Source organism: Delphinus delphis, chromosome 3 (assembly GCF_949987515.2).
Source record: "Delphinus delphis chromosome 3, mDelDel1.2, whole genome shotgun sequence".
NCBI classification, from domain to species: domain Eukaryota; kingdom Metazoa; phylum Chordata; class Mammalia; order Artiodactyla; family Delphinidae; genus Delphinus; species Delphinus delphis.
Window position 1 is genome coordinate 27,395,529 of NC_082685.1, and position 27,803 is coordinate 27,423,331.

Below are 27,803 nucleotides of genomic sequence, written 5' to 3' on the forward strand. Positions count from 1 at the left end.
TCTGGAGGGTCTAAGGAGGAAATTGTTTCCTTCCCTTCTCCAGCTTCTGGAGGTCGCCCACATTCCTTGGTTCACGGCCCCTTCCTCCATCTTCAAGCCAATGGTGTTGCTTTTTCTAATCTTTCTCTGCCTCCCCTGCCTCCTTTCCTCACTTATAAGGACACTGTAATTGCATTGGGTCCATGTGTATACTCCAGGATACTCTTACCATCTTCAAGATCCTTAATTACACCTAAAAAGTCTACTTTGCCATGTAAGGTCACTTATACACAGGTTCTGGGGGTTAGGACTTGGACATTTTTGGGGAGCTATTATTCTGCCTATCACAGTGCTCAATATTTGTTGTTAAATGAATCAGTGAATGGGTGGATGGATGGATGCCTTTCTAATCCCATTTCCTATTTCTTCCCAGCAGCTTCTGCCCAACTCTAAGAAGTCATGCTTGCTTAGGCTTGTTGCGCTCCTGGAATAGTTGCCCCTCCCCCATTCCCCTCTGTTTCAGTTCTGACCACCCTGGGGTCTAATTCAAGAGCCATTTACTCAAAAGAGCCATCCTCCTGTTTGCCTGAACTCCTGAGTCTCCACCACACATTTCACATTAAAGAACATGCTCTTACTTTGTTCTTTCCACTCTTAGTTTGTTCTACTCTCAGAGCCGGATGGTAGGCTCTTCCAGGCAGGGCAGGGACTGTGCCTTATACTTTCCCAACTCTCCCGCCCTTCCCTGGAGCTTAGCACCAAGCTGCGCACCCCACAGATGCTTAAAAAGTAATGGTGCAGTTGCTCTCACAGCTCTGCCGGGAGTGACCTCCCCACGTGTGAGGCCATGATGCCGGCCGCTGGAATTTGTCTTTCTTTCCCATGAAGACTGTTAACACAGCAGACCGGCATTAACCCAAGTGAATGTGGGATGGTTAAGTACAGTTATTTTGGCAAAACGTGCATTGCTTCACTCTAAGCAGAAATCAAATGTTATGATGCTACGTTATCAGGAAGAGTACATTATATTTGGCATCATCCCAGGATTCCAAGACTCAAATGGCATTAACCCTTTAGTGGCTGGGTCCTAGTACCAACATATGGTCCTTCTCTCCATAAAGACCTCCCTGCATGTACCCTCTCTCACAAAAGCACGCACACACACACACAGACACACACACACACACACAGATGTCTAGACTTTTCCCTGAATAATCTTCCAGCCTGGGATTATCTTTGCAATTAGCTCTCTTATAATCACAGGGTTGCTCAAATCTCTCCTGATGAGAAAAAGATGATGATACTGACGATCATGGTGATGATGCCCTGACTGCACTGGGCATTAAAACAAAAGTTTAAAACTTCACACGCATTGTGATTTACTCATTATCAGCAGTCTTTGAAAAACGCAGTTGGCTACTTCATACTCTTGGAAAGTAATCTACATATTCTGAAACACACTATTAGTAAGAACATTGGACTTGAGGTCAAGAGTCTGGCTCTTTTGCCTCAGCTGAGTCACTGATTTGTTGTTGACCTTGGGAATGTCCTTGTGCCTCTCTGGGCCTCAGTGACCTCACCTGTAAAATCAAGGCATTGAATTAGATGATGTATGTATCAGATGGGGATGTAGCAGAAATCTGATCGCCATGGCTAAACTGAATAAGTTCTGCTTTAGTTTTCTTCCTTAACAAGAAGCCAGAGATGGTCAGTCCAGAGCTGCTCCTCCATCCTTAGGGTGTGACTCTTGTCTTCATGGCTTCAAGGTGGCTACCACACCTCCAGGCATCTTATTGTTTCTCAGAAAGGAAGAGGGGGAAAAACTATGGCAAAAAATGTGCTGTGCTCATTGAATTTGTCCCCCTTCCTTTTACTTTAATTGGGAAAAAAATGTTTTCCTGAAGCCCCAGGAAGTTTATTTCTTCTGATTCTCATTGGCTAGAGCGGGGTCACATGGCCATCACCTGTTATAAGTCATTGTTAACTGAGCAAATTGTGATCATGAAAAAAAAAAATCAGGGATCACTTAGCCAGGAAGAAGGATGGAATGGCTATTGTGTGGGCACTCAGCCTCGTCTGCCACAGATAGCTTCTAAGTTTCACTCTGTCTTGGATATTCCACAAATTGCACTTTAAAACCCATCATTACCCAAGGCAGTGTTCTCACTACACTGGGCCCTCATGTATACAGTGCTTAGTCCTGGTTTGGATTAGCAGATTAACCTCATTAGCACATTAGAGAGAGTGTGCTAATGACATCATCTGGCAGAACGCGGAGTGGGGTGGGGATGGGGAACCATCCATTCACTCTGCCTCCCCTTATCCCTGAAGGAGATAGGCAAAGAGAAGGCAGCCATGTAACTAATTAGCACCAGGAAAACCCCTTCAGGCTGATATACCTTCCTCTTCCTTGGAGCCTCCGCCATCCTTGCCAGCAGCATCCTTTACTTTTTGTTTTCTGCTGTGGACATCTGTGCCTTTGTCTGACCTCTCATAACTCCATGAACGTTTTCCTTTGGGAAATTCTACCTCCCTTGATGGATGTAGGCTTGGTGGGGGCATTGATGGAGAGGTCATCCAAGGAAGGCCAATAGAATGGTGTCCCCTGGAGACTGGACCTTTAGCAGAGTGATGCTGGGATGGAACATTCTGAAGGCAATGTCACACCACCTGTCGTGGATCCTTGAGTGTCTCTGGCCCTACCCTTCGTAGCCCATTTCCCCTCCCCCTTCCCATAAGTACCTTCCCTGATTAAGGCGGCCACAGTCAGCATCTCTTTCTTGCAACCCCCAAACCCTAACAAGTATATCTTTTAATTACATTAATTCATCCTACAGGTACTTGAATACATCAAGAAGTTTGTGATGCTTCTGGACAAACACTCGTGCCAGGGTACTTGCCCTGAATCTAACTCTAATCCACTCCAGGATCTCGTACACACCTCTTTGTCTCTCTGTGCCTTACTTTCCTCATTGGTAAAATGGTGGGTTGCACCAGACCTGTAGCTTCAAACTATTCTCTGAAGTACTTCAGGATTTCTCCCCAGCAAATCCACAGGGGTCTACATGGGAGCTCAGGAGAGGCCCATTATAATGGGCTCTGGGCCCCCCACTCGACTTCAATTAGAATAGCTTGGCTTTCATCCAATTTCTGTGTTGAGCAGGATATTTTTTTTATTGGTCCTCAGCTAAAAATAAACACTTGAAAAATGCTGGACAATATGATCTCTAAAGGGCCCTTCCAGTTCTGATGTTCTGTGATTCTAAGCAGGTGGAATATTTGGTAACATCTTTTCATTCATCAGCATAATTGGGAACACAGGAACGCCTGCCAAAACATAATCTATATCTAAATAAAATCTTCTGTGTGCAAAACAACGGCAATGAAGGACATTCAGAAAAGAGCAGGCTGTGTGGAAGAACTAGAAACAAACAAAGCACAGATCCCTGCTTTGCAATTCTGGCAAAGCTTGATGTGTAGATCTGGGAAAGGAACCCACCACGGCTTTACCTCCTCTTTGCTGTTGTAAAGCAAAGAATGCAAACTCATATGCAAACCGAATCTGGGCCCCGTGTTTCACTGGACACATTCAGTGTTTTAAAAACTTTCAATTAGTTATCACCAATATTCATAAATTGGAAAATGCATTTAAAAATCATGTTTCCTGGCTCCTTTTGAAAAAACGGAAGATGTGACAGTGTCGGCCTTGCATCGTAAAAGGACGGCGGTCAACCAGAGCAGGACAGCAACTGTCCCTTTTAGCTGGGGCCCATCTGCTTCACTCTGCTGCAGGCCCACCTACTCCTTCCTATAATCCTGACCCCTGAGGCCAGATGCTGGCTACCAGGTAGGCCTTCACTGGCACTAGGCTTTTTTGTTTTTCCCTATTGCAGGGTAATGGTGAATGAAACATAAAGTATTTCTTACATCCCTGTCATTATCCAAAGTGGAAAAACAAAAGATAGAGTGAGAAAGGTATGCTGTTCTAGAAAAACAGGGCAGAGATGGTATTTCTTTATGATAGTGGCTTACAAATGGGGGTAATTCTGTATACACACACGCACGTGCACACACACACGCCATTTGGCAATGTCTAGAGACTTTTTTGGGTTAACCCAACTAAGGAGGATCTGGTGGGTAGGCATCTGGTGGCTAGAGGTCAGGGATGCTACTAAGTGTCCTACAATACATAGGGCAGCCACCACAACAAAGAACTATCCAACCCCAAATGTTGACAGTACCCTGCTTTATGGATTTCTGTGGGTTTAACATACATCAGCCCCTTCACTCTTTTACATTACCTGCCTGGGCACTGCCCGGGCCCTGCCCTTCAGGCCTTAGTGACATAGGCCTGGCTTTGATGACTACTGAGCTAGAACAGGAAAATGAGGCTCCCTCCTGATGGCACGAGGGTGAAAATAATGATAAAAACTCTGACATGGGTGTGGCCTCCATGGCCTCACTTGCCCAGTATTTGCTCTCATGATCCTCGTAAGCACCCTGGGAGAAGATGCTGTTTCCCCAGGTTAGGCCCAGTGTCACTCAGTCCCCTGGCTTTGGGCCTCATAGCATGTAAATGACGGGGCAAGGCCCCAGGCAGAGATGTAGAGTCTGTTCTGGGCCTGGTTCCCCAGCTCTCACTTTGATTTTGTGAGCCAGTCCACAACCCTCCTGTTACAAGTATGTGCTCTTGGCCTGAGTTGAGTTGCTGCCAGCAAACACAAAACCCAGGCTGATATCCACTGTGCTTTCCCCACAACGAATGGGCCTTGCTGGAAAGGGTGAGGAACGGCTGTCCAGGAAATCAGATGGGAACTGAAAGACACTAAGATGTCTGGGGAGGCAAGAAGCAAAGTCAGGGGAGGTGATATAGGTTGAATCTAAGAGATGGGCACAGCACTGCAAGTGCTCGACTGAAGAGGGCCCACATCCAGGCCCAGGGCAGAGCAATTCGGCAGCAGAGAGTCAAGGAGGGTGCACAAAAATCGGAGGTGAAAATGGTTCATTACTTGTTACTATTTATTCATCCATCCATCTACCCATTCATCCTTTCCGCACCTATTTATGGAGCAGGATTCAGGCCTTGGGCGAGGTATGTGGCCCCCAGCCTCGTGGAATCAAAACCAAGCTCTGGGATTTGCCACTGTTTCATCTCAAGCAAGTTGCTTCCCTCTCTGAGTTTCCTGATCAGTAAAAGGAGCAGGCAATGTTTCCATCTTGCAGGAAGTGACGTGAAGACTAGATAAAGATCTCCTTAGCCCTGGTCTGACTCAGACCCTCCCTAAATGCCTGGCGGACTCCATTTCCCCTTCTTTCCTCCCACAGATGCCACTCAGCTCACACAGGATTCCTGCAGCTCACTGAAGCAGGGACAGCTTCTGGGGTCACGTTTCAGCTCAAACATACCGCAAAAGACCTTCGTCTTCCATGGAAACAATTCTCCCCCATGTGGTTGGAGGGTCTTTTGTAGATCACTACATCACATAGGAAGCGGGATGCAGAATGGCCACCAGTCAGCAGAAAGCACACGTGTGACGTGTACTCCCACAGCAGTCGTGCTCTTTCTCCTTCTTGTAAAATCCAGTTTGAGTTCTTAACCCCTCAGGGGCACCAAGGAGAAGCAGATCCACAGCTGTTTTGGGGGGTGGGATTTGGGGGATGGGCACCCTCTCTCATCAGGCACTTATTAAGGACCCGGGGCGCGTACAGCGATAGACTATTATTTCAAGCTCCCACTGCTGAAGTCCCCATGGCCCTCTAACGGATGGTCTTCAAGAAGGACCCTGGCCTGTGCAGATGGTGTCTGTCTGGTTGTGTGTGCCTACTCACCAAGTTTGTACCACATATCACGGATGGAGAAGCCAATTAGCCGTCTCATGTCCCCGTACCTAGGAGGAACAAAAAATGTCTGCTTCAGTCACCATCTCAGAGATTCTCATGAACCCCTACCCCCCTTTCAAGAGATCCAAATGCAACCTACTTATTCAGGATTTTGTTGTATTTGGCGTGTGAGAACTGCTCCAGCTGCAGAGAATCCTGAGTGATAAAAGCCACCGCCAGATGAAAATAGTTGTTCCACAGCTGTAAATGAAAGAGTGGAGAACAGTCACGGAGAGGGTCTGAAGTGGGAAAGCATATTAAACGCTGGGTAACGTGAATAATTTATGAAGATGGCAGAAGACCGAGGCAGAACCAGTTTAATTCTGTGCGCTGCAATTTTCTAACTGGCACTGACTCTGAAATTAACATCCCGGCCAGAGCGAGGATAACTGATGGATTTCTCTAGGTGCCGACCACATCCTCTCTCTGACAACAGGATTTGGGCAAGGAGGAAGATTTTAGGGCTGCTTTTTCATTGTTGTTGTTTTGCTTCATTCTGTTTTTTTGAAAGACAAGTCGCCCCAGCTGGGTGCCCTGGTGAGCTGGTTCTCTGCCCTAGAAGTAGAGGGTGATGAGGGATTAAGTATTTCAGAGCCTCTCAGCCTCTACGGAAGTCCTCCCTAATTCACCCGACAGCTCAGAGGACCAGCCTGCAACCTATTCCAGCTTAGAATATTTTGCCTTTTCCTTCTCTGTAGTTCAATGGTTCTGAAGTGTGGCTCTGGTCAGCAGTACCAGCAGCACGTGGGAGCTCATTAGAAATGCAAATCCTCTGGACCCACCCCTGACCTACTGAATCGGACCCCAGAAATCCGTGTGTTCACAAGTACTCTGGGTGATTACAATGCTAATTTGGGTTCAAGAACCACTGAGGGCCAAGTTTACAGGTAAGCTTGTCATAACCGTCACATTTACATGATCTCTTGGTGCTAAATGAAGAGACTAATACTAGAACCCGCTCCACGGCTCATGGTGAAAGAGATCAGGTCAAGTGTGCAGCGCAGGGCAAGGGCTCCAAAGATTAGCAGCAGTGACAGTGATATTGACACAGGCTACAGAACCGAGATGGAGACCCAAACCAAGGTATTGTTGAGCCTCAGTGAACCCATCTGCAAAAGGGGTACCTGTGTATCCACTGCAGAGGGCTATGGTAAAGATGATGTGTTTAAAGGGCATGAATCTCAGTAAGAGCTCCAAAGCACTGCCTATTATTCTTTTCATTATTCTAGTGACTCCTTTGGTACCAAAGCAAATAGTACAACCTGGTGCCTTCGGTGCTCAGGAGCAATTATTACGAGATGCCATGGCCCTGCAAGGAGCAGGTGGGGGGCGGCTTTGCTGGACAAAGCCCACACACTTCCAGCCTCCTCTAAACATTGACTAGCAAGCGGAGGGTTAACACCAGCTGGGGAAATCACCTGCCAGTGAGACCTTCATCCTTCACTCAAAGATGTTCATCGGAAGTTTCAGATGGCCAAGACTAAATGAAAGGCAGCTCTACCCTTGATAAAGCCCCTACTGCCGCCCAGAGTATTACTTTCATTTGGGCTTGTGGTTCCAGTTTCAGAAAGGAGCAAAACAAGCCCTTCATTTTACCATGGGCCAGGCACTTTCCCACACATCCCTCCTTTCATCTCTCAAAACTTGGTAGCCATTATTAGGCCCATTTTACAGTTGAGGAGACTGAGGCTTAGACTGCTTAAGTATTTTGCCTAAGGTCACACAGCTTGTTAAACATACAGCAGAGCTGCGATTTAAACCCAAGCCTTCCGACTGACGTTCAAGTCTCTTTCTACACGCTGTGATCAGTCTTTAGCTGAGGATGCATTAACACATATTTATTGAACATCTTCAATGGGCCAGGCATTGTCATCACGTGGGGATAGGGCAATGGTTATACAGACAGCAGTCCCTGCCCTTGTGCAGCTCATACTCTGTTGAGGAAATGAGCTTTCCTTCTTTTACTTGAAACTTTATCTCCCAGAGTCCAAAAAGACCAAGTCTCTCCAGGGGTGCAGTGAAGTGACCTCCTGGCTTGTGGCCCCCGTAAAGTCAACTCTGCACACAGAACCCGGAAGGATCATATCGTATCACTCTCTTCCTCAAAGTCCTCCAAAAACTGCCCATCACCCTGAGAATCAGATCTCAGGCTCCTCTGTTTCCGTAGTAACCTCGCTTATCCAAACACAGTAAAGGTCAGGGCGTCTCTCAGCCACTCTGACTGTCCTTCCTCCTGGCGTCTCTCAGCCACTCTGACTGTCCTTCCTCCTGGCGTCTTTCAGCCACTCTGACTGTCCTTCCTCCTGACGTCCCCATGACTTGCAGGTTCTGAAAATGTACTGTTTTGGTCTGCGTAAGCCCAGAGCTCACACCTCCTCCCGTCTAAGACCAGGTTATGAAACCACAAGCCAAGGAACGGGAAAACTTGGTCATAGGACATGGAATGGGTTATTTCTAGGGTGAAAAATTCCTGAATGCAGGGGATTTCATAAGAATAATCAGGTTACAACAGGAAATAGGTATGTGACAAAGTAAGTTGAATTGGTATCACTTTTGAGAATAATTCCAGAAATCCCCCTCTCTCAACCATGTTTGAGAATACCTAGACACTGTCAAATTTAATTAAGCTTCTTGCTAGCCTCTATTCTACCTGACTTGGTCCTTCAAAAATGTTTTCTGTCACACATTCCTGATTTTCTCTTTTAAAGTTGAGATATAATTCACATATCATAACATTAACTTTTTAAAGTATATCATTCAGTGGGTTTGAGTATACTCACAAGGTACTACTACCTAATTTTAGAACATTTTCATTGCCCCAAAAAGAAACCGTCCACCCATTAGCAGTCACTTCCATTCTTCCTTCCTCCTCAGCCCCTGGCAACCACAAAGCTGCTTCTGTCTCTGTGGATTTGACATTTCATAGAAATGGAATCAGAAAATATGTGACCTTTCCTTAGTGTCTGGCTCCTTTCACTAAGAATGACGTTTTCAAGGTTCATCCACGTTGTCACAGGTGTCAGTCCTTCATTTCTGTTTATTGCTGAATACTATTCTGGGTATAAATATATATGGACGTACCACATTTTGTTTATCCCTGATGGACATCTGGTTTGTTTCCGCCTTTTGGCGATTATGGATAATGCTGCTATGAACATCTACATATGAGTTTTTGTGTGGATGTATGTTTTCAGTTCTCTTGGGTATATACTTAGGAGTGCACCTGATTTTCTTTTGACTTCTCTCCTTGAAGATCTTCATGGACCATGAGACCATAGATCCAGTGCTGCTTCTTCTTAGTGGATCAGAAATGGTGCCCCTACGTGTCTCACCCACAGCCCCTGCCCAGTTCTGCCCATGAGGCTCTGTGGGTCCAACTTTGGAACTGAGGGAAGGCCGTCATGGTCAGTGGCTCTGTGCAGTGCCTGAGAGCTGAGCAGTGGCCACAACTAGACACGGCTGGGCACTCATGATACTTCTTGCCTGAACCTTCCTTGACTCTTGCTCCTGAAGAATCAGAACCAAATGAACTAACCTGGCTTTTCAGGCAATTTCCAGTGTTATCTCCCTCAGCAAACTGCCTGGGGAGGGGGGAGGGGCTGATCTGCTCAGACTCACAGATAGAACACAAGTGTCTTGGCCTCCGTGGCTTTGCTCACAGTGGTTCTCACACCTGCAGCATCTAACTTCCATCCTTTCATCAAAGCCCAGTTCAAGACCCACTTCCTTCATGAGGCCTTCCCAGAAGGCAGAGCACATCAGGTCTGCTCAGCCCTTCCGGATCTGAGGAGCACTTAGTAGGTGCAACCACAGACATGGGTCCATCGTTCCACACCTGACCTTGTACTCCACTCACTTCCCGTGACAGGATCCTCCAGCGGTTAAGAGCACATGCGTCGGTGTCTCACAGACTAGGGAATGGATACCAGTCTCTCTCTTACTAGCTGAGCTGCTAGCTACTTGACCTTTCTGAGCCTCATTTTCCTTACTTGTAAAATGGAAAAAATAATGGTAACTACCATAAAGGATTGTTGTAAGTACTGGCTGTAGAGCATTTGTAAGCCCTGTCTTTTCCGATTGTAAGTTCCACCAGTACCAAGGTTCTGGCTTCTACTTATTTGTATCCCTAATGCTAAATTCAGTACGATGGCTTGAGTACAGTTGTGCTCCAGAAAATATTTATTTATTGATGACCATTTTGTTAGAGAGATTCTCCAGTTGTTTCAAAAGATCCCAGATTTTTCTTTCCTCTCTGGCCCAAGCTGCCTGGTGGCATTTTATTAACAGCCCAGCCTGGATGGCTCGGAGAAGCCACAGAATCTTTGGCAAAACACACAGGTTCCTTTTCCCCGGGGAAGAAGTAAGGTGATTTCTGATTGGGAATTTCATATTTTGAAATCGTAGGACAAAAGAAGGTTAAAGCTGGAATAAATGTAAGGGTCATCTGGTCCAAATCTATTACTTCGCAGATGTAAACAGTGAGATCCAGATAGATTAAACCACCACCCAGTCATACCGCTAGTGGGTGTAATGAGAATTCAGCTATTTTTAATTAACTCTCAAAAAATTATAAATGTAATATACACACAGTGAAAGAAATTAAATGATGGAAAAGATTAAATAATCAAAAGTTATTTTCCATCCTACCTTGGACCCTAGTCTAATTCCCCAGAAGAAAATGTTGCTAACAATTTCCTGGATATCCTTCCAAAAATTTTTGTGTATAAACAAACACATGTATAGACATCTTTTCTTAATAGTCTGCTATACTTTGCTTTTTTCTCTCATCAATATTTCTTGCAGATGTTTCCACATTAGCATATACAGATCTGCTTCATTCTCTTTTATTGCTGCATGGTCTTCTGCTCTAAGAATGTACTTTAATTGTAACCAATTTCCTATTTATAGACATTTAGCTTGACTCCAACATTTTTCTTCTTTAGCATTGGTGCTGTAATCAACATCCTTGTTTATATATCTTTATGCATGAGAGACTGTTATGTAGTAGACATTCCTAGACGTGGAACTGCTAAGGCACAGGGTCTATGCAGATATTGTTATTGTTTGTGTTGTCTTTGTTGTTTGTTTTCATAGATACCGTCAGGTCACCTTCCAGAATTCCAATCCAATTACAAGCTCCACTGTCATGGGCAAGTTACCCTACCTCTCTGAGACTTTAGATAGTATCTAAAGGGGGTACTTATAAGGACAAAATGAGGAAATTGCTACCTAGTAAACTCCTACTCAGCCTTTTGATCTCAGTTCAAAAATCAATTCCAGGGGAAGCCTTCCCAGCCCGCCTCGACTAAACTAGATCCATCCATTATTTGCCCTCATTGCACCCTGTTCACAGGATTCGTGACATATTTTAAGCAGAACTAATTTATTTTCTGTCTCCTCTACCGGATGTAAGCATCATGCAAGCAAGAAACTCATCTTTTTATTCCCTGTTGTATATCCAGTGTCTAGGATCATGTCTAACCCCACATGTACTCAGGAAATATTTGTTGAATGAGTTCATTAATGAGCCCAGCATGCCACATGTGTTCTTGTTAAATCCCCCCCAGAAACTATGCTATTGGTATTATGATTCTCCCCATTTTAGAGAACAGGGAACTGAGGCCCAGAGAGGTTGACTAACTTGCCCAAGGTCATACAGTTACAAAATGATGAAGCTGGCATTTGAATCCAAGTGCATCTGTCTCCAGAACTTGCATTCTTTAACCACTCTGCTCTTCTGTTAAAATTGCTCTTCTTCTTCTCTCTTGGTTCTTGTTAGCCTTTGTCATTGGTTGAGTTTTCCACTGGTTCATCAGATATCTTTACAGCAGAGACATCAAGAATGTCTGATCCTATAAGTTTCTTTCTCAATGGCCTTGAATTATTATTTACCCCAAATTCTTATTTAAAAAAAAAAAAGACCCAACACCCAGGGTTGCTGAAATGCAGTCAGCATACCCACCTCTGTGGTGCAGAGGCCCAGCTGCCATGGCCATTGTGAAGATGCCATTGATTCTGGGAGTAAAAGTTTCCAGCTACAGATTCAGGTTGGGAACCTCAGTCCAGAGGTTGTCTAGGGTCCTCAAGCTGAAGCAGGCAGGGCCGCAGAAGCTGTCCCCAAGCACATGACCATCTTCCTGCCTGGTGGAGGCGTCCTGCCATGACCTCCCTGTGGGTAGTGCTGTGGGCCTCTTCAAGGCGCCAATGAGTGCTCCCTCTGTGTCTGTGCTCCCTCTCTCATGTATTTTGCCATCACTGGTTACACTTCCCATTATAAAGACCAAGCCTGCCCTCATTCCTCCACCAACGGCTGGGAATATTCTGGAAGCTTTTCATTTCACAGGGTCTCCAGTAAAGGTTTAAAAATGATCCCAAGGTGGTCTGGTGCCCAGAAGCTGATCCAGAAATGCCTCAAGACTAAGGCTGGAATTACCAAAGGCAGAGCCAATTACAGCTTCCCAAGTAGAGAGAATGGTCTTAGTAGCAATCAGACAGCCACCTAAGATGGAAAAAAATTATTTGGAGCCAAAGAACACATCTGAAGTGCAACCACTGATTTCTGGACCAATCAGAGTTTCCAACATGGAGAGTCTAATTCTGCAGCCAATCATTGAAGAGCTCCCTGTCCCACGGCCAGCAAAAGCTAACAAGGGCAGACTGTTTCTGGAGCTACACAGAGCTGTCTCCTAGATCCGAAAGGCACCCTGTTCCTAAGAGACAGTGCAGAAGAGTGAAAAGAGCTTGGGTATTGCAGACAGGCCTGGGGTTGAATCCCAGAAGACCCACTTAATAATTAGATGACCTTTAACAGGAAAGTCAACCACTTCTCTGAAGCTCAGTTTCTTCACCAGTAAAATGGGTATATCCCAACCTAATAGGGTCATGATTAAGGGTCAAAATGCCCTAAGTCGATGCCTAATAAAGCTTAGTCACCTTCTTCAAAAGCTTGGATGCTAGAAGATGGATTTATAGTCTGCTATTGAGACCCCAAGATCTTTGAAGGCAGGCCAGTGCTCTGTTTTGCTTCTGAGTTTCTCAAGGCATGTTGCAACAGCCTGGACTCATGAGAATTGCTCTTAAACAAAAATTCTCACTGAGTTAAACTCGAAATCCTCTCTTGGTCTTCCCTGACCATGCAAACAGATGTGAATCTCAAGGCCCAGCATCTTGAATAGGGCCTGGGAATGCAAACTTTTTTAGCCCCAAGCAGGAAGCATCATTTTTCTAATTCCCAGGTCTTGTCACCTACAGAACGGCACCCACAGAGCTCCTTGCTTTTTGCCCTTTGAATCATAAAACCACAGTTCTGGAAAAGATATTAGGGCGAATCTCATTGTACGTGCCCCTCCTCTGGGCAGCAGCTGGCAAGGGCAGCCGCGCTTCGTGGTGGATGCTGTTCCTGCTGATATTAAATGCATAATTAACGAAATGGTAAGAAGAAAACAAGGCGTGTTCCAGGCAGGGTACAGAGAACAAATCCATTCTCACACAAGTGAGGAGAAGGTAGGAGAACAAAGATAGGTTTGAAGAATGATCCTGTTCTTGAGTGCTTCCCACTAAATATCTGTGGAAGTCTCATTCGAAAAGGAGACTTATTTCATTTTGTAATGTTGGCCGCTTTCCCTTTTTACAAATCTTGTGGGTGTGACAGCCCTAGGCAGTTGTTGTGGTGACCAGAAAGATGCCTCCCTACTGTTGTGTTTGCTGAGGACTGACATGTGGGTTCCCAGAACCTGACACACTTAGGACCACCACCACCGTCATCATCATCACATCAAAATGATAATTATTGTAATTATAATGAGCTAACATTTATTAACCATTTCTTAACTACCATGTTCCCGGCATTCTAGGTATTTTACACGAATTAATTCACTGAATCCTCTCAACAATCCAGAGAAGTAGCTACTATTAGTGTCATAATTTGATGTTGAGGACACCGGGGCACAGAGAGGTGAAGTAATTTGCCTAAAGCCACACAGCTCATAAGCTCAAACCTTCCATGTATGAAACCCCCACTTCTCTGGGGCACTCTCAGATGCAGATTTTCTTTCAGGAAAACTGGATAAAACCTAAAAGAATGGCATGAAGGACTAAAGCTGAGCTTCTCTTGGAAAGTACCGCTCTAAGACCACGGAGGAGAGCCAGAGTCAGGAAATCGGGTCCGAGGCTACAATTACCAAAGCCCACGGAAAGAGATGAACAAACCAGCCAACGGTTTTATGACCCAAACACTGCCTTGCCACTGGCCCCTAGGTGTGTTCTTCCGAGCTGCCCCTCCAAAAAAGCAATGGCCTTATTAACTTCCCTGATCGTACTCGTAACCAGAGCCTGCAGGCACCTGGGCCACATTTGGAAGGGGATCAAACACTTGTCCTGATTCGAACAGCCAAAGTGACATGTTTTGTTTCCATGTCAAAGGTTTATAACTCTCACCCAGACCCTGCCAAGCAGTCAACCCAACGTGGTGGTGAAACTCTATCTCTAGCATGTGGCTGCAGTGATCTGCAGGCTCTGCTGCCAGCCACTGCTGTGCTTTCGTCCCACCTCTGCACTGACACGCTGTGTGACTTCAGGCTATCTGCTCGTCACCTGGGAGTCTTAGTGTCCACATCCCTCCAGTAGAGAAAATAAGAGTCATAGTAACTACCTTGTAGGGTAGTTGTAAGGGCTGAGAAAGATAACGCATAAAGCGCTTCTTGTGAGATCTGCACGTACACTGCTGTCAGAGAATGGCAGCTGTTCTCTTCATCATCATTATCATTACAGTTCAGTCGCCTGATTTAAATGCAAGGTAGTGCGAGAGAATCTTATTCAAAGATAACATTTATTAAGTATTTATAGGCCGGTGCTGTCTAGCAGAGCGGATCTCACAGACCTCAGCCCAGGCATCACCTCCCCAAGGAGACCTACTATGTGCCAGGAACACAGCATAGATTCCCTGTGAGTACAGGTCTTCACACTCCCGACTCCCGAAGCTTACCTTCTACCAGAGGAAAGAAAGAGAACGGGCATGTAGGCAAATAAGAAAGATGGCACGGAGTGCTATGAAGAGACTACAGCAGGCTAAGTGGTGATACACAGTGGCCATGGGGTTGTTAGGGGACCTTCGGAGAGGAATCAGGCAGGGGAGGCCTCTTGGAGGAGGAAGTGTTTGATCGGAAACTGTTGGGACCCTCCTTACAAGTGAGTTCCCCTAGCAAGTGCCTTGGCACGTTCCCGTTCTGGAAAAACCCTACGAAGTAGCGAGGGGAGGTGTTGTTGAGCATCTTACAGATGAGTCAGCTGAGGCACGGATGCAGTCCAGGCCTTGCCTGAGGTTCCTCGGCTGGTCAGAGGCCAGAGCCCAGACAGGAACCGAAACCCCAGACGAGCAGGCAGAAAAAGCCATCGCCCCAGTTTGCTGGCCACTCCCTAAGCTTGTGCTGTGAGAGATCCTGGGGGTCAGAGGCTTCCCTGGAGGGGGGATCCCCTTTTAAGGGTCTCCTCTCTCACACCTCCAGCCAGAGGTAGCAACCTGAACTTGTCCACAAGGCTTTGAAGAGCTGGTTCTTCTTGCCTGGGCCCTGAGCAGATGTGTCGCCCTGTCTGCCCCAGGGGCATGCTTTGAAGCCCCTGAACCTCACAGAGTCCTCAGGTCTTGTCTGAGCACTAAAAGTGGTTTCCGGAGGAATCAGAAAGTCACAGAAATGTACTAGTGAGCTTTATCTTTCAGTATCTGAGAATGGCTGCTTTGCTAGGCTCCAGTGAATAAAAAAGTAAAAAAAAAAAATTAATACATATTTAAAAGGTGGCACCCACTTTGACAATGAATGACTGCAAGTCTCCTCTTCAACACAAGATACATCATACGGTCACATTTGCATATGCTGCTCAGTTGATGACTATTTAATCAAGGGCCTGGTTCCAAACGCTGAGTACTTCCCTCCCTCCCCTCTCCCCGCCATGGCTCTGTGGAAACACCCAGAGACACAGACATAGCTTCCGAGTGTTTTGGGATGTGTCTGATGAAGCAGTTAGCCCAGATTGCTGGAGCAGCCCAGCCAGGGCACTCCAAGGGCAAGTCTGGCGCCTCACACTCACCTGAAACTCAAAGTTCGTGTTTTCCAGGAACTTCTGGTTCATGGTTTCTGCAAACTTGTTGATAGCTCTCAGGAAGACCCTGGAAGAAGGCAGAAGGTCACCAGGCCATCTGAGCACGCTACCCCAAACATTCCTCCCCTATGCTTCAGACTGAAGTTCCTTTAGTTCCAAAGACCCAAGGAAGAGGTTCGTTGACCCACATTAACACCTGCTCTCACTGTAGACCTGAGGCCATGTTTGCCCTGCCCTGCCTGTCTGTTTGACTTCCTTTAGAAAATCTGTATTGTCTCTTGTTTAAACTGTTACAAGCCTGTGTCAGAAAATTCATGCCATGCAGGAAGACAGAAAAATTGCCTCCTCCCAAATCAAATAAATAAACGAACAAACGACACACCAGCAATCCTATCATCTGGGGAAAACCATCACTGACATTTTGACGAACATAATTTCAAAGGTCTCCCTAGACATATATACACAAACGATATTATAAAGATAGCATTTTGATAAATGGGGTTAAACGATAAATTCTGTTTCACAGCCTCTTTTACTCAACAATAAATTGTGTGTTCCTTTCATGCCAGTGAATTCAGATATATATCATCCCTTTTAATCACTGAAGAGCATTCTATTGTATAGATGTATCACAGCGTATTGCATCAGTCTTTTATTGATGGACCTTTACGTTGCTTCTCAGCATTTTCTGTTATAAACAGTGTTTCAATGATCACTCTTCTATGTATGCCTTGCGCCTCCCATATATACCTCTTCTCCACTCTTCTTCTCGAGATGGTAATGCTGATCAAATCTTACACGTATTGAACATTTTGTTACCTCTTGTCAAATTGTGTTTCTTCTTGAATGTCTTCCCATCCATCCCTTCCTCTCCTTCCTCCCTACTCTCTGGTCTTACAGCCTCTTCTTCTCTCTCTCCCTTTCAGCCTCCAGAGTGAGTTGCCCTATGGAACAGTTCCAATCCTGTCGTTCACCCACCTCAGTGGCTCCCCACTGCCCACAGGAGAAATCTAAACTCTTTCTCTTGACCGTCAATGCTCTCCATGATTGGACCCCACCTTCTTTGCTAGGATCCTTTCTCACTATTACTTTGTGCTTCTGGCTGTTTTCTGAGTTCATAGCTGTATTCTTCCTTTGTATAGAATGCCCCCTCCTTCTGATTGTTTCAGGGCAGGGTCTGCTGCATCTTTCAGGCCCCCAGAGGACAGTCAGTACAACTGCCTTTCCAGACTTCATCATGGTCTGCGAATGAGCTATTTGTGTGACTCAGTAACGACTGTCTCCTCCAACTAGACTGTGCTTTCCTTGAAATGAGAGACTCCCTCCATGATCTCATCTACTCTCCAATCTACATGCCTTTGAGTCCCAAATTTTATATCTTCATCCCTGGCCTTTCCCCTGAGCTCCAGCTTGCATTCCAGCTCTCTGCTCTATACCTTCACGTGGACGACTAATAGGCATTGCAAGCATACACGTCAAAAGCTTGACTCCTATTACCTGCCCTCTTTCTGTCGTCCTCCCGTCTAAGCTGAAAACAACTCCATTCTTCCAGCTGCTCAAGGGGTAGGGGGACTTAGCATCCTTGACTTTCCTCTTTCTCTCACATCCTACACCTGACCTGTCAGCAAAACGTCTTAGCATTACTTTCAAAATATATCCAAATGCAACTACTTCTCGTCACTCACTGCCACTGACCCGAACCAAGTCACCATCATTTCTGTCCTGGATTTTTGCAGTCACCTCCCAAGCTGCTACATGCCCAACTGTGGCCAAGTCTCCACTGTGTGCGTGTGTGTGTTTGTAAAATCTAAAAGGGCAGGGGCCAGATCTTCCCTGTACTACTGTCTATAATCTTTGATTAACAGAGGACAATCAATAATTTCTCTACTGAGTGGCTGGTCCAGGGAAAATGTCTATTTGGCTACCCGTGGGAAGCCAGTAAAAGGAAGTGTTTATCAGCAGGTTATTGCTTTGGGTAATAACTGGGACTCAATTCTACGTGGGAACTTCTGAATTTAGACTGTATTGAACATACTTGAACATCAGAAGTGTCCTGGGCTATTTACCCATTAATACCAGCCCCCCCATGGTTGAAAGTTGCTCTTACGGACATTAAGTCCCTAGCACTTCTGGCCTGCCCTGCAGGTGGGCTGAGAACTCTCCTGTAGCCAGAGAAAGCCCAGAGAATGAAAGAAGTAGGAAGCTCTCAGGATGCATGGGAAATGTCCACCGAAGCTGCAGGTATATTTTGGGTGGGCCACGAGTGTGGGAAGGGCAACTATAGCATGTGCTACACCAGGCATCGCTTGTTGGGAAGCTGGGCTAGGTGTTCGTTAAACACTAAATATCTCTTTTCTTTTGTTTTGTTTTTAAGATCAGCACTTCATTATTCGACTTTGTATAACATCCATCTGTTAGAAGCCAGAAAGAGAAAATGTACATAAAAAAGCTTTGAAAGTTACAAAACCTTGTTTAAATGTAAAGTAGCAAACAGACATATAGATAAAGGTGGCCCAAGGACTAATTTTCAGTAGCACTGGGCTCTCTTCTTCATCACCTCTGAAAACCTCACCTATAAATATTTGTTGAACAAAGAAGGCAGTGTATCCTGTTATCAGGATCAGGAGATTTGTACACACACACACACACACACACACACACACACACACACACAACTGGCTGTGATTTCTCGCTTTGCCAATTCCCAGCTGTGTGGATTTGGGACATGTTAATATCGTGTTTGACACCTAAGTTTCCTTTTCTGTGAAACAGCAGCGATGTAACCCCTTTCGCAGGGTCCCTGCAGGGTGTAATGGCAAATGTATGGTAAGTGCTGAGCACAGTGCCTGCCACATGGTGACAACGGTAACATGGTCGCTGTGGCCGCCCAGACCCCTTTGGGTTGCTTAATCCTTCTTCCAAAGGCAGGTACCGACAGCAAAATGGACAGTCAGAGGACAAGCTGCAGCCATCAGGACCACGTAAAGACAGGAAATACAAATCCCACAAAACCCTCCACCCCATCAGGCTGCCACAAGGTGAGACTTCTTTGGTTTTGTTATTCTGTCATTTGCTAATATGTCTTTGAAAAAACATCTATATTTTCTTCTTAAAGATTAGTATCTGATTCTCCAGATGGAAATGCATTGAGTGGCTGTCATATTATGTATAAACATCTCAGACAGTCTAATATGATACCAAAATGAGGGGTTTTACACATTCTCAGTAGTTTCCATAACAGTTATTATTTTGACTGTCAACCTAAACCTCCTCTGGCTCACAAAGGCCAGCCCAATAACCAGGAATGATTAGCTCCCTGTGCTGATGGGGGGACTAGTGGCAGAGAGGGGCTGAAGTAAATCAAGGCTCCTCCCTCTCTCTGGATTCCTCTGCAGCCACCCTCTGGGAATCAGAATATCACTTAACTTTGGTTTCCCACCTATGGGCTTGGAAAAGTATGTCTTCTGTATTCGTTAAAAAAAATAATTGTACTTAAAGCCTAAGCATTAATATGTTGAAGTGGGTTAGAATGAAAACACACTCAACTTTTTCTGTTACTTTCAAAAATGATCTTGAAGTGTTGAAAACAAAGTTCACGATCAAATAACAACCTAACGTTTCCTGCATTTCATCCGTGATGCTTAGCAGCCTCTAAAAAAATTAATAATAATCACAGTCATGGTTACCAACGATGTGCCAGGCTCTGCGCTAAGTACTCTGCATGGATTTCTTCCGTGTTTTTTCCCCACCTTTTTAAATTCTCACATGAACTCTCCGAGTTAGATATTGTTTGCCTTTTAGAGATGTGAGTTCAGGTAACTTTCCCAAGAACCCAGCCAATACATGTGGAACCAGTATTTAAACAAAGTTATGCTGCCTTCAGAACCTTGGTATTTAACCACCATGCTATTCTGTTCACAAAGAAATCTGTGTAATTCTGTTCAACCCAAGCTGTGAGCTCACCTTGTTAATAATGACAATGATGGGAGTCTCATGCATATATCCTGTGCCAAGTGCTCTATAGACTTTGTTTCATTTAATCCTACAAACTGAAGGAGGTGTTACTGTCGCACCCATTTAACAGAAGAGGAAACTGAGCCCTGGAACGATCAAAATATTTCCCCACATTCCCACAGCTAATAAGCAGCAGAGTCCACCCAACCTCAGGTCTGTCTTTCTTTAAAGCCCTTGCAATTAACCAGAAAGATATACTGGCTCCCCTGAAGGCCAGCCTGCATGGTGTTTTGGCACTGGGCATGCTCCTACTCATGCCCACAAGGCACAGAGCCCCTTCCCACTTAGTCCCCATTATCCTGCTGCCCTGCCCACAGCTGAGAGGGCCCAGAACCGACACTCGACTCAGGCAGTCTTCCATGGGCTGACTAGAAGCCCATGGGTAATCATATGGGTACCGGTGGGGGCACCCAAGCCTGGATAGTAGTAAATCAAGCCCTTCTAGACAGTTCAAAAGCAGGACAACCAGGGAGGATGCAACGAACCCCGCCCTGAGCAGAAGCCATGAGCAGATAATTCTGTGAGGAAGCAAAGGCCATACGGCAAGAGAAGTCAGCTGCTGTGAGCAGGAGGAAGCTGGCAGAAAGGGAGTTTGGTACCCGAGGATACCCGAGGTTGCTACCCTGAGAACTGCTCCACGGGAAGCTCACTGCAGCCACTGGACCAGGTTCCCAGTTTCCTACTTCCCTTCGTGTAACAGAACAAATCCTCATTACTGGAGGCAACTGAGAGTTCCTACGTTTCGTGTCCTGAATAAACCTATGCACCATGTGCATCAGTCCTTGGACTCGATGCGGTAATGCAAGGTGCACAGACTCCTGCAGCAGCTAGAGCAAGCCTGCCTGGGGGCACGTTCCCGCTCTGCTACTCTCCCTTGCTGTGGTCTTGAGTGTGTTGCTTTGCCTCTGGTACTCTCAGCTGCCCCATCGGTATGATGAGCCGTGGGTGAAGATGAAATGAGACGCAGTGCGTGAAGCCGGTGGCCCAGGGCCTCAGTCCATAGGAGTCCTTAATAAATGTCAGTTGTGTGGCTATCATTATCCTTAACTGCCCAGCCACCTTGTAGCTCTGAGGCAGGAGGATCCGAAGCTGAGAACACTCCAGTGTGACAACCAACCCATGCCCACAGGTTGTATGATGTGAATGAAAGAGGGAACTGGAGGTGGACACGCCCTTTCCAGTGAGAATGCCGAAGGCAGAGAGAGGGCCTCCCTGAATCCCATTCCCCTTTGGGCTGTGATTCATGGGATGTAGTGGATTCTACTGGTCAAAACTTGAAGATGGAGATAAAAGAGGTGGCCAGAAGAAGGGAGTCCTTATTCCTCCCCTAGAAGCAGTGAAAAAGCCATTCTCCCAGAGCCTTTAAGCTGCTTCCCTCACAACACACAAGGGCTCCATGCACCAAGAGGCTAGAGTGTATCAGAGGATTCCAGCTCAGGGTCAGGGCACGGCCCACCCCAAGTACCCCTGACCCTTCTCGAGTGGTTCTGGATTCTAGTTAGGGGTGCAGCAGACTCCTGGGACTGGAATTCCATGGCCAGTTGGACATCAGGATTAGATGTGCCCTGCTGGCTATAAAACCCATGGAGAGGCCTTCTTCCGGACGATATGACTTGGAGGAGATGAGGTCTACAAAAAGGGAGTAGGCAGTACAAATTAATGTAGGTAGGAGAAAGGGGAAGCGGGCGACGATGAGTGTCAGCACACTGATGGAGCCGCCAGCAGACTGCTGAGCACTGCCCTGCTCAGCTTCCTAGGGTCAGCTATTGTGACCCTACTATGTGCCTAGTGTGTGCTGGAGACAATATTAGACCTTGAAACACGTCACCAGTAAGGTAGACAAGATCCAGCCCGGATGTGCCTCTTCTGTGAAATATTCTGGATGTTCCCAGATCATAGGAATGTGAGAACAAAAATAATAGCTCACATTTACGAAATGCTTGCTAAACACTGTTCTAACTACTTTATGCGTATTATTTCATTTTGATCCTCACAAAAATCCTTTGTGGTAGGTCTTATTAGTACCCCATTTTACAGTGAGAAAAACAGAGTCCAGAGTGGTTAAGTAACTTTACCAGAGGTAACGTAACTATAAGATGGTTCGAACCTAGGCAGTCATAAATCCTAACTTCTCTGTGCTCTGGACTCTGTGCTCTGAACTCACTACAATGGCTGCAGCGCTTGGTCATATTTCCATGGGCATACTTACTGTCTCACCAACAAGACTGTAAGCACCCTGCCTTCTGGGGCCATGGCGTAGATGGGCTCCGGATGCCCGGGACACTCAATATGTATGTGTTGATTGATTCCATTTAGAGAAGCTTTAGGGATGAGTATAAATCCCCAACGGCCACCACTTGCCCCCTGCCCCAAATGTTGAATTTCCAGATTGAGGTGCAGATGGAGGAGAGGAAAAGAGGTCCCTAGGCATATTTTGTTCATTTACAATATTACAAAGAACTTGATCATTTAAAAATTAACCATGTCGCGTACGTCAGACCTTACTGAATGTTGCATCTTACCAGTAAGAAGAATGCTCTAACAGGAGGTATTTCTTGCAGTAGACATGTCACCACGTTTGCATACACAAACAGTACACAGCTGAGGAGACATTCAAATCTGCAAAACTCCATTCCCTCCTCCAACAAGCAGATAGATAAATTATATATGACTAATACATACATACACAAATAACAAGCGATAATTGGGAAATTATGAAAACAGAAAATCATAAAAATGTAAGTAATAGGGAGGGAAGGAAGGAAGGAAGGAAAGAAGGAAGGAAGAAAAGGAGGAAAGAAAAGAAAGGAAGAAAGATGTTGTAACATACAGACTAACCAACATACGGAGTTCACCTTGTCCACGTGAATGAATGGAGCTTAGGATGCATATTTTTAGAGGAGAGAAAATGACATTCTGGGGAACACTGATCTGGGCTCAACCATGGTGTATGTTCCGTTTTTCCAATTTATGTTGAAATCTTTCATTAACTAGCTGCATGACCTTGTGCAGGTTACCTCTTTGGGCCTCTTTAAGGTATCTGAGCCAATAAATATGCAGTTTGCACATCCTTACAATGCACTTAATAAGACAAGCCTCACTATTTTACAGGATGAAGCAGTAGAGATGAAGAACATGGGCTCTGATTGCCTGACTTCTCTGTTCTTTCGCTAGTAATACAACACTGAGTAAGTTATTCATCTATTCTGTGCTTCAGTTTCCTCAGGTATCAAATGTGGATTATAACAGTTCCACATCATAAAGTTGTTGCAAAGATTAAATGAGCGAATACATGTAAAGTATTTACAATGGGGGTGGATCTAGGTGCATAATACATGTTAGCTATCGTAACACCACACAAGATGCAACAATTGTGAAAAAAATTTCAGGTGCTCTGTAAATGGAAGGGATCACTGTGGCCAGAAGATGAAGGAAGTCTACAACCTAAGCTATATGCCAGCAAGGAGAAAAACAGTCATCTTTTCTGGTCGACACTAGGCACATGCTCCTCTACTCCAAGGCTACATTTGTTGTCTGCAATGCTCCCATTCACTGAGTTCTTCCCAGGTACCAGCACTGTGCTAAGGAGTGACTCATCCTACCCTCACAAAAACATACCACGAAATGGATAGAATCATCCCCATTTTGCAGATCAGAAAACCGAGGTTCCAAGAAGTTGAATGACTTCCCAAGAAAGAGAAGGTGGCAGAACTAAGAAGTCTGAAACCCAGGCTGTGTTTCTGAGTCTAACTTATCTTAAATGTAAAGACTTAAGTACTCAGCAGATCCTTTAGAGATACAAATGTTTCTATTTAGGAGACAATTCCATTTTCTTAGGTCCCTTAGAAAATTATATTCTGATTTTGTAGGTATAAAGAAACAAGGATTATTGCATCATCTCTGGGGGCCAGTCTCCCACAAAAAGACTAAAGTCTGTGGGATTTCGGGTAAGGACAGTCCTTCAAAGCACTTCTACGTATTTCCTCCAGGATGACTGTCGGCAGCTCAGAAGGGGAGTTTGCCCTGGTCAGGGCTCCAGCCTCTCTGGGCTTCCATCCTCCTGACCCTGTATCAGTGGTAGATGTCTGTGCCTTTATTTGCTTGCCCATCGTCCATTTCTCCTTCTGGTAATAACTCTCAGATTTTCCTATGAAGAATTACTCCCCCAGCCTCCCCCTTTGCTCCCAGACTTTGTGGTTTGGGTAGAACTAACCATAGCCTCCCCGGTTCCAAAGGTGGGTCATATGACCCAAGCCTGATGAAATAGCGTATTTCATTCTCCTGGCCACAGAGGTTATGGATGGGCATGTAGCTCAAGATTAGTCTGGGAAATTTTGCTGTACCTATTGAAGAAGAGGCTTTTTCTTTCTACTGGGGCTGCTAATCCAACAAGACATATTTCTGGAACTTCTATAGCCACGTTTCCACTGCAAAGAGAGCATCTGTCTAAGAATGAAGCCAACAGAGGAAAGAGCAGAGGTAGAGATACAGAGTCCCTACAACACTGTTTGAGCACCTAGATACATCCATGCCTGCGGCCATAACTCTGGGCTCTTTCAGTTGTCTGAGCCAATACTTTCTCTTTCTATTTAGGCAAATTTGAATTGAATTTCTTAAAAAAAAAAAACCCTAATCAGTAAGTACCCATTGTTACCACAGGGGAAGTGTAGTGGGGAGGGCTAAATCAGGAGCTTGGGATGAACAAACACACACACTACAATATATAAGATAGATAACCAACGAAGACCTACTGTATAGCTCATGGAACTCTATTCAATATTCTGTGATAACCTATATGAGAAAAGAATCTAAAAAAGAATGAATATATGTATATGTATAACTGAATCACTTTGCTGTACACTTGAAACTAACACAACATTGTAAATCAACTGTACTCCAATAAAATTAATTTTTTTTTTTTTTTGCGGTACGCGGGCCTCTCACTGTTGTGGCCTCTCCCGTTGCAGAGCACAGGCTCCGGACGCGCAGGCCCAGCGGCCGTGGCTCACGGGCCCAGCCGCTCCGCAGCATGTGGAATCCTCCCAGACCGGGGCACAAACTCGTGTCCTCTGCATTGGCAGGCGGACTCTCAACCACTGCACCACCAGGGAGCCCAAATTAAAATATTTTTTAAAACTTTAAAAAATAAGTACCCATTGGATACACGGAGTTCATTACACATGTTTATGAATGTCAGGTTCTGTGCCAGGAGTTAGAAACACAGAGATAAATTGGACATAGTGCCTGCCTTCAGGATGCCCATTCTCTAGTGGTAGAAATAGTCATATGAAGAGATAATTACAGTACAGTGGGTAAGTGTTATAATATGGGTGTGTATGTAAACGAAGAGGAGGGGACATATTCTCCTACCATAAAGGAGTCCTAGAAGGATCCACTAAGAAGAAATTACATGGACAAGGATTTGAAGGATGCTTTCATGTTGAGTTTGGTCTAGAAAGGAGGAGAGTCATAGTTTATGCGAAGTCACGAGAAGTATGAAACAGTAGGCAACAGTGAATAGTTGAGTGTACCTGAAATGTAGGGTGAGTCGAAGGTGACTCACCTGGGTGCTTCATGTAATTTGGCAAAACCCCAAGACATTATTGACCAGCTGGCAAACAGTGAAGGGATTCGCACGCAGTTTGGGAGCTGGCTTCTTCCAAACACAGGTGACTGGACATTGCTGTGAGGTACAACCAACTACATAATTTGTTGAGCTCAGTGCACGGTGAAAATGCAAGTCTCCTAGTCCAAAAATTATTAAGAATTCAAGATGGTGACATCAGGACCCTTCAGAGTGCAAGGTCCTATACACCTACACAGGTTGCATACTCAGGAAGCTGCTCCTGACAGCAGGGCTAGGGAGATACCCACCTCTCATCTGTAACGTGGCCTGGCCTAATTCCCACCAATGCTTTAAGCACTGTAAAAGCCAGCCTCCCAGCTGAGTGATGTGAACAGGGAGAATCAGGGCAGTGTAAGCCCAAGCTAAGAATTCTTACATCTTTGTTGCTGTGCTGATTTATCCACCTCCCACCATCAGCAACAATGTACATACAGATAGCTATCTCCTTCTGCCTTGACAAACCGCTCCTCCCCTTCACCAGCCCCTAAAGCTGGCCCCAAGAGCAAGTGTGTCTGTAAAGTCACTTGGCTAGGCACTTAGGCATCCAAGTAGTGGAAGAGCAGCTTTTCAGAGGACAGAAGAGTAAGGGATGGAGGCCATCTGGGACGGGAGTAAGATCCTAGGCATAGATGAGATAGAAATTCCCAGACTGTATCCAATGACAAACTTATTAATATTTATAGTTTTCCCTCTTTGCCTCCCACTGAAGAGGATCCGCCTTTGCCTCTTCAACTTCTCCTCTTCTTCTACCCTCTCAGGATATTTCTGTCTTTGCCAGTCAATTCTTGGCTCTTGTGATACAAAACAAGGACAATAGGTAGAGAGAGAGAAAACTTCCAACCAGTGTAGAGTGAAGGGGTTTCCATGGGAAGGACCTAAAACAAATATAAGAAGCCAAAGGAAAGTGAGAGAGAAAGGAAAGAAAGGAGCCGAGAAGACCCCAGTTTTAAAGGGGTTTGTGGATAGGAATTGAGGATGAGGTTCTGAGAGAGACTTGGGTAAACCATGGGATAGGAGAGATACTGAGAGACAGAAGAATGGAGAAAGGGAATATTAGATAATATTGCTGAGTGTTATGACTTGAACTTCATTTTGATGAAATGACATGATTTGAGAGAAAGAATTAAAGACTGAAATTGCTCACAGTTACTCTCATCTATTGTTGTACTGGGCCATGTGGGACCTGAGCTATACTTGGGTTACTCTGGTATTCTATGAGATGCTAATAAGTATTATATATACGCACAGAGACATAAATATATTCACACCAAATGTTTCAAAGGGCAAGTAAATCTGTGAAATGCTGTATCCTAAATCTTTCTCTTAAAGAATTCTATTAGCATACTAAAGGCTCTGAGAAGTCCTGCAGCACAGAAAGCTGTTCGAAGCTGTGTAATCCAGTGCTTCCTAAACTTATTCTACTGCATGTCACAGAATATATTTTATTGTTTTGAATAAATTTAAAATAATTCAATTTTAATAAGACTGACCTTAAGCTCTCCTGTCTCAAGAGTTTAGGGAAGGCTTCATAGACAAAGTATATTTTAACTAGTATTTGAAGAATGGAGAAGGCAGGGAGTAGCCAGTTCAGTATATAAAAAGGAATAAATAATAGTAAATAAATAAATAGCTCAAGATCGGTGAGCAATTCCCTGGGGTTTAAATGTAGAAAGAAAGGGTCTGTGGCACTTCGGTTTATTTTCACCCACGGAGAAACTATCCCCACCTTCTTTCTCTAACAGTGCACTGTAAAGTGAGTGCTGAGATGACGGGGCTGTTAGGCAGCAGGTGGCAGCTCACCTGTTCTGAACCATACTCATGGCCATCCAGTCTACAGGATACACATTCTTCCCAATGAGGTCCTTGAACATGATGAATGTCTCCATCAAGAAGTCCTGCAATAGTAAAGCAAAACACACCTGTCATTTTGCTTTATAGGAAATGACTGGAAGGGCCCAGATCTTGTTGGCTGTTCACATTTTTTCTTTATTATTTTTTGGAGGTGCAGAAAGGGAAGGGGTACAGCCTGTTATTAAGTAAATCCAATGAAACCAATAGAGTGGACTTTTTAATGAAATCTTAACGATTTGTTACTGGGAGACTGTTTCACAAATATAAGTGGAACATGAATATGGAATGAGAAAATACTCTCAAAATAAAGGACTATTAATTCTGTCTTTGGGAGTAAAGAAGTAAATGCATTCATTGA

General features: G+C 45.0%; 1 protein-coding gene across 1 annotated transcript in view; it reads right to left on the reverse strand.

Annotated features, from left to right (window-relative positions):
* Positions 1 to 27,803, reverse strand: part of DOCK2 (dedicator of cytokinesis 2) — a 408,525-nt gene that overhangs the window by 66,565 nt on the left and 314,157 nt on the right. Inside the window, exons 29-32 of the mRNA XM_060008407.1 lie at positions 27,395 to 27,489; positions 15,943 to 16,021; positions 5,960 to 6,060; positions 5,809 to 5,867 (exon numbers count right to left, since the gene is read on the reverse strand). Of these exons, the coding sequence (XP_059864390.1) occupies positions 5,809 to 5,867; positions 5,960 to 6,060; positions 15,943 to 16,021; positions 27,395 to 27,489 (334 nt within the window). The remainder of the gene's footprint in view (positions 1 to 5,808; positions 5,868 to 5,959; positions 6,061 to 15,942; positions 16,022 to 27,394; positions 27,490 to 27,803) is intronic.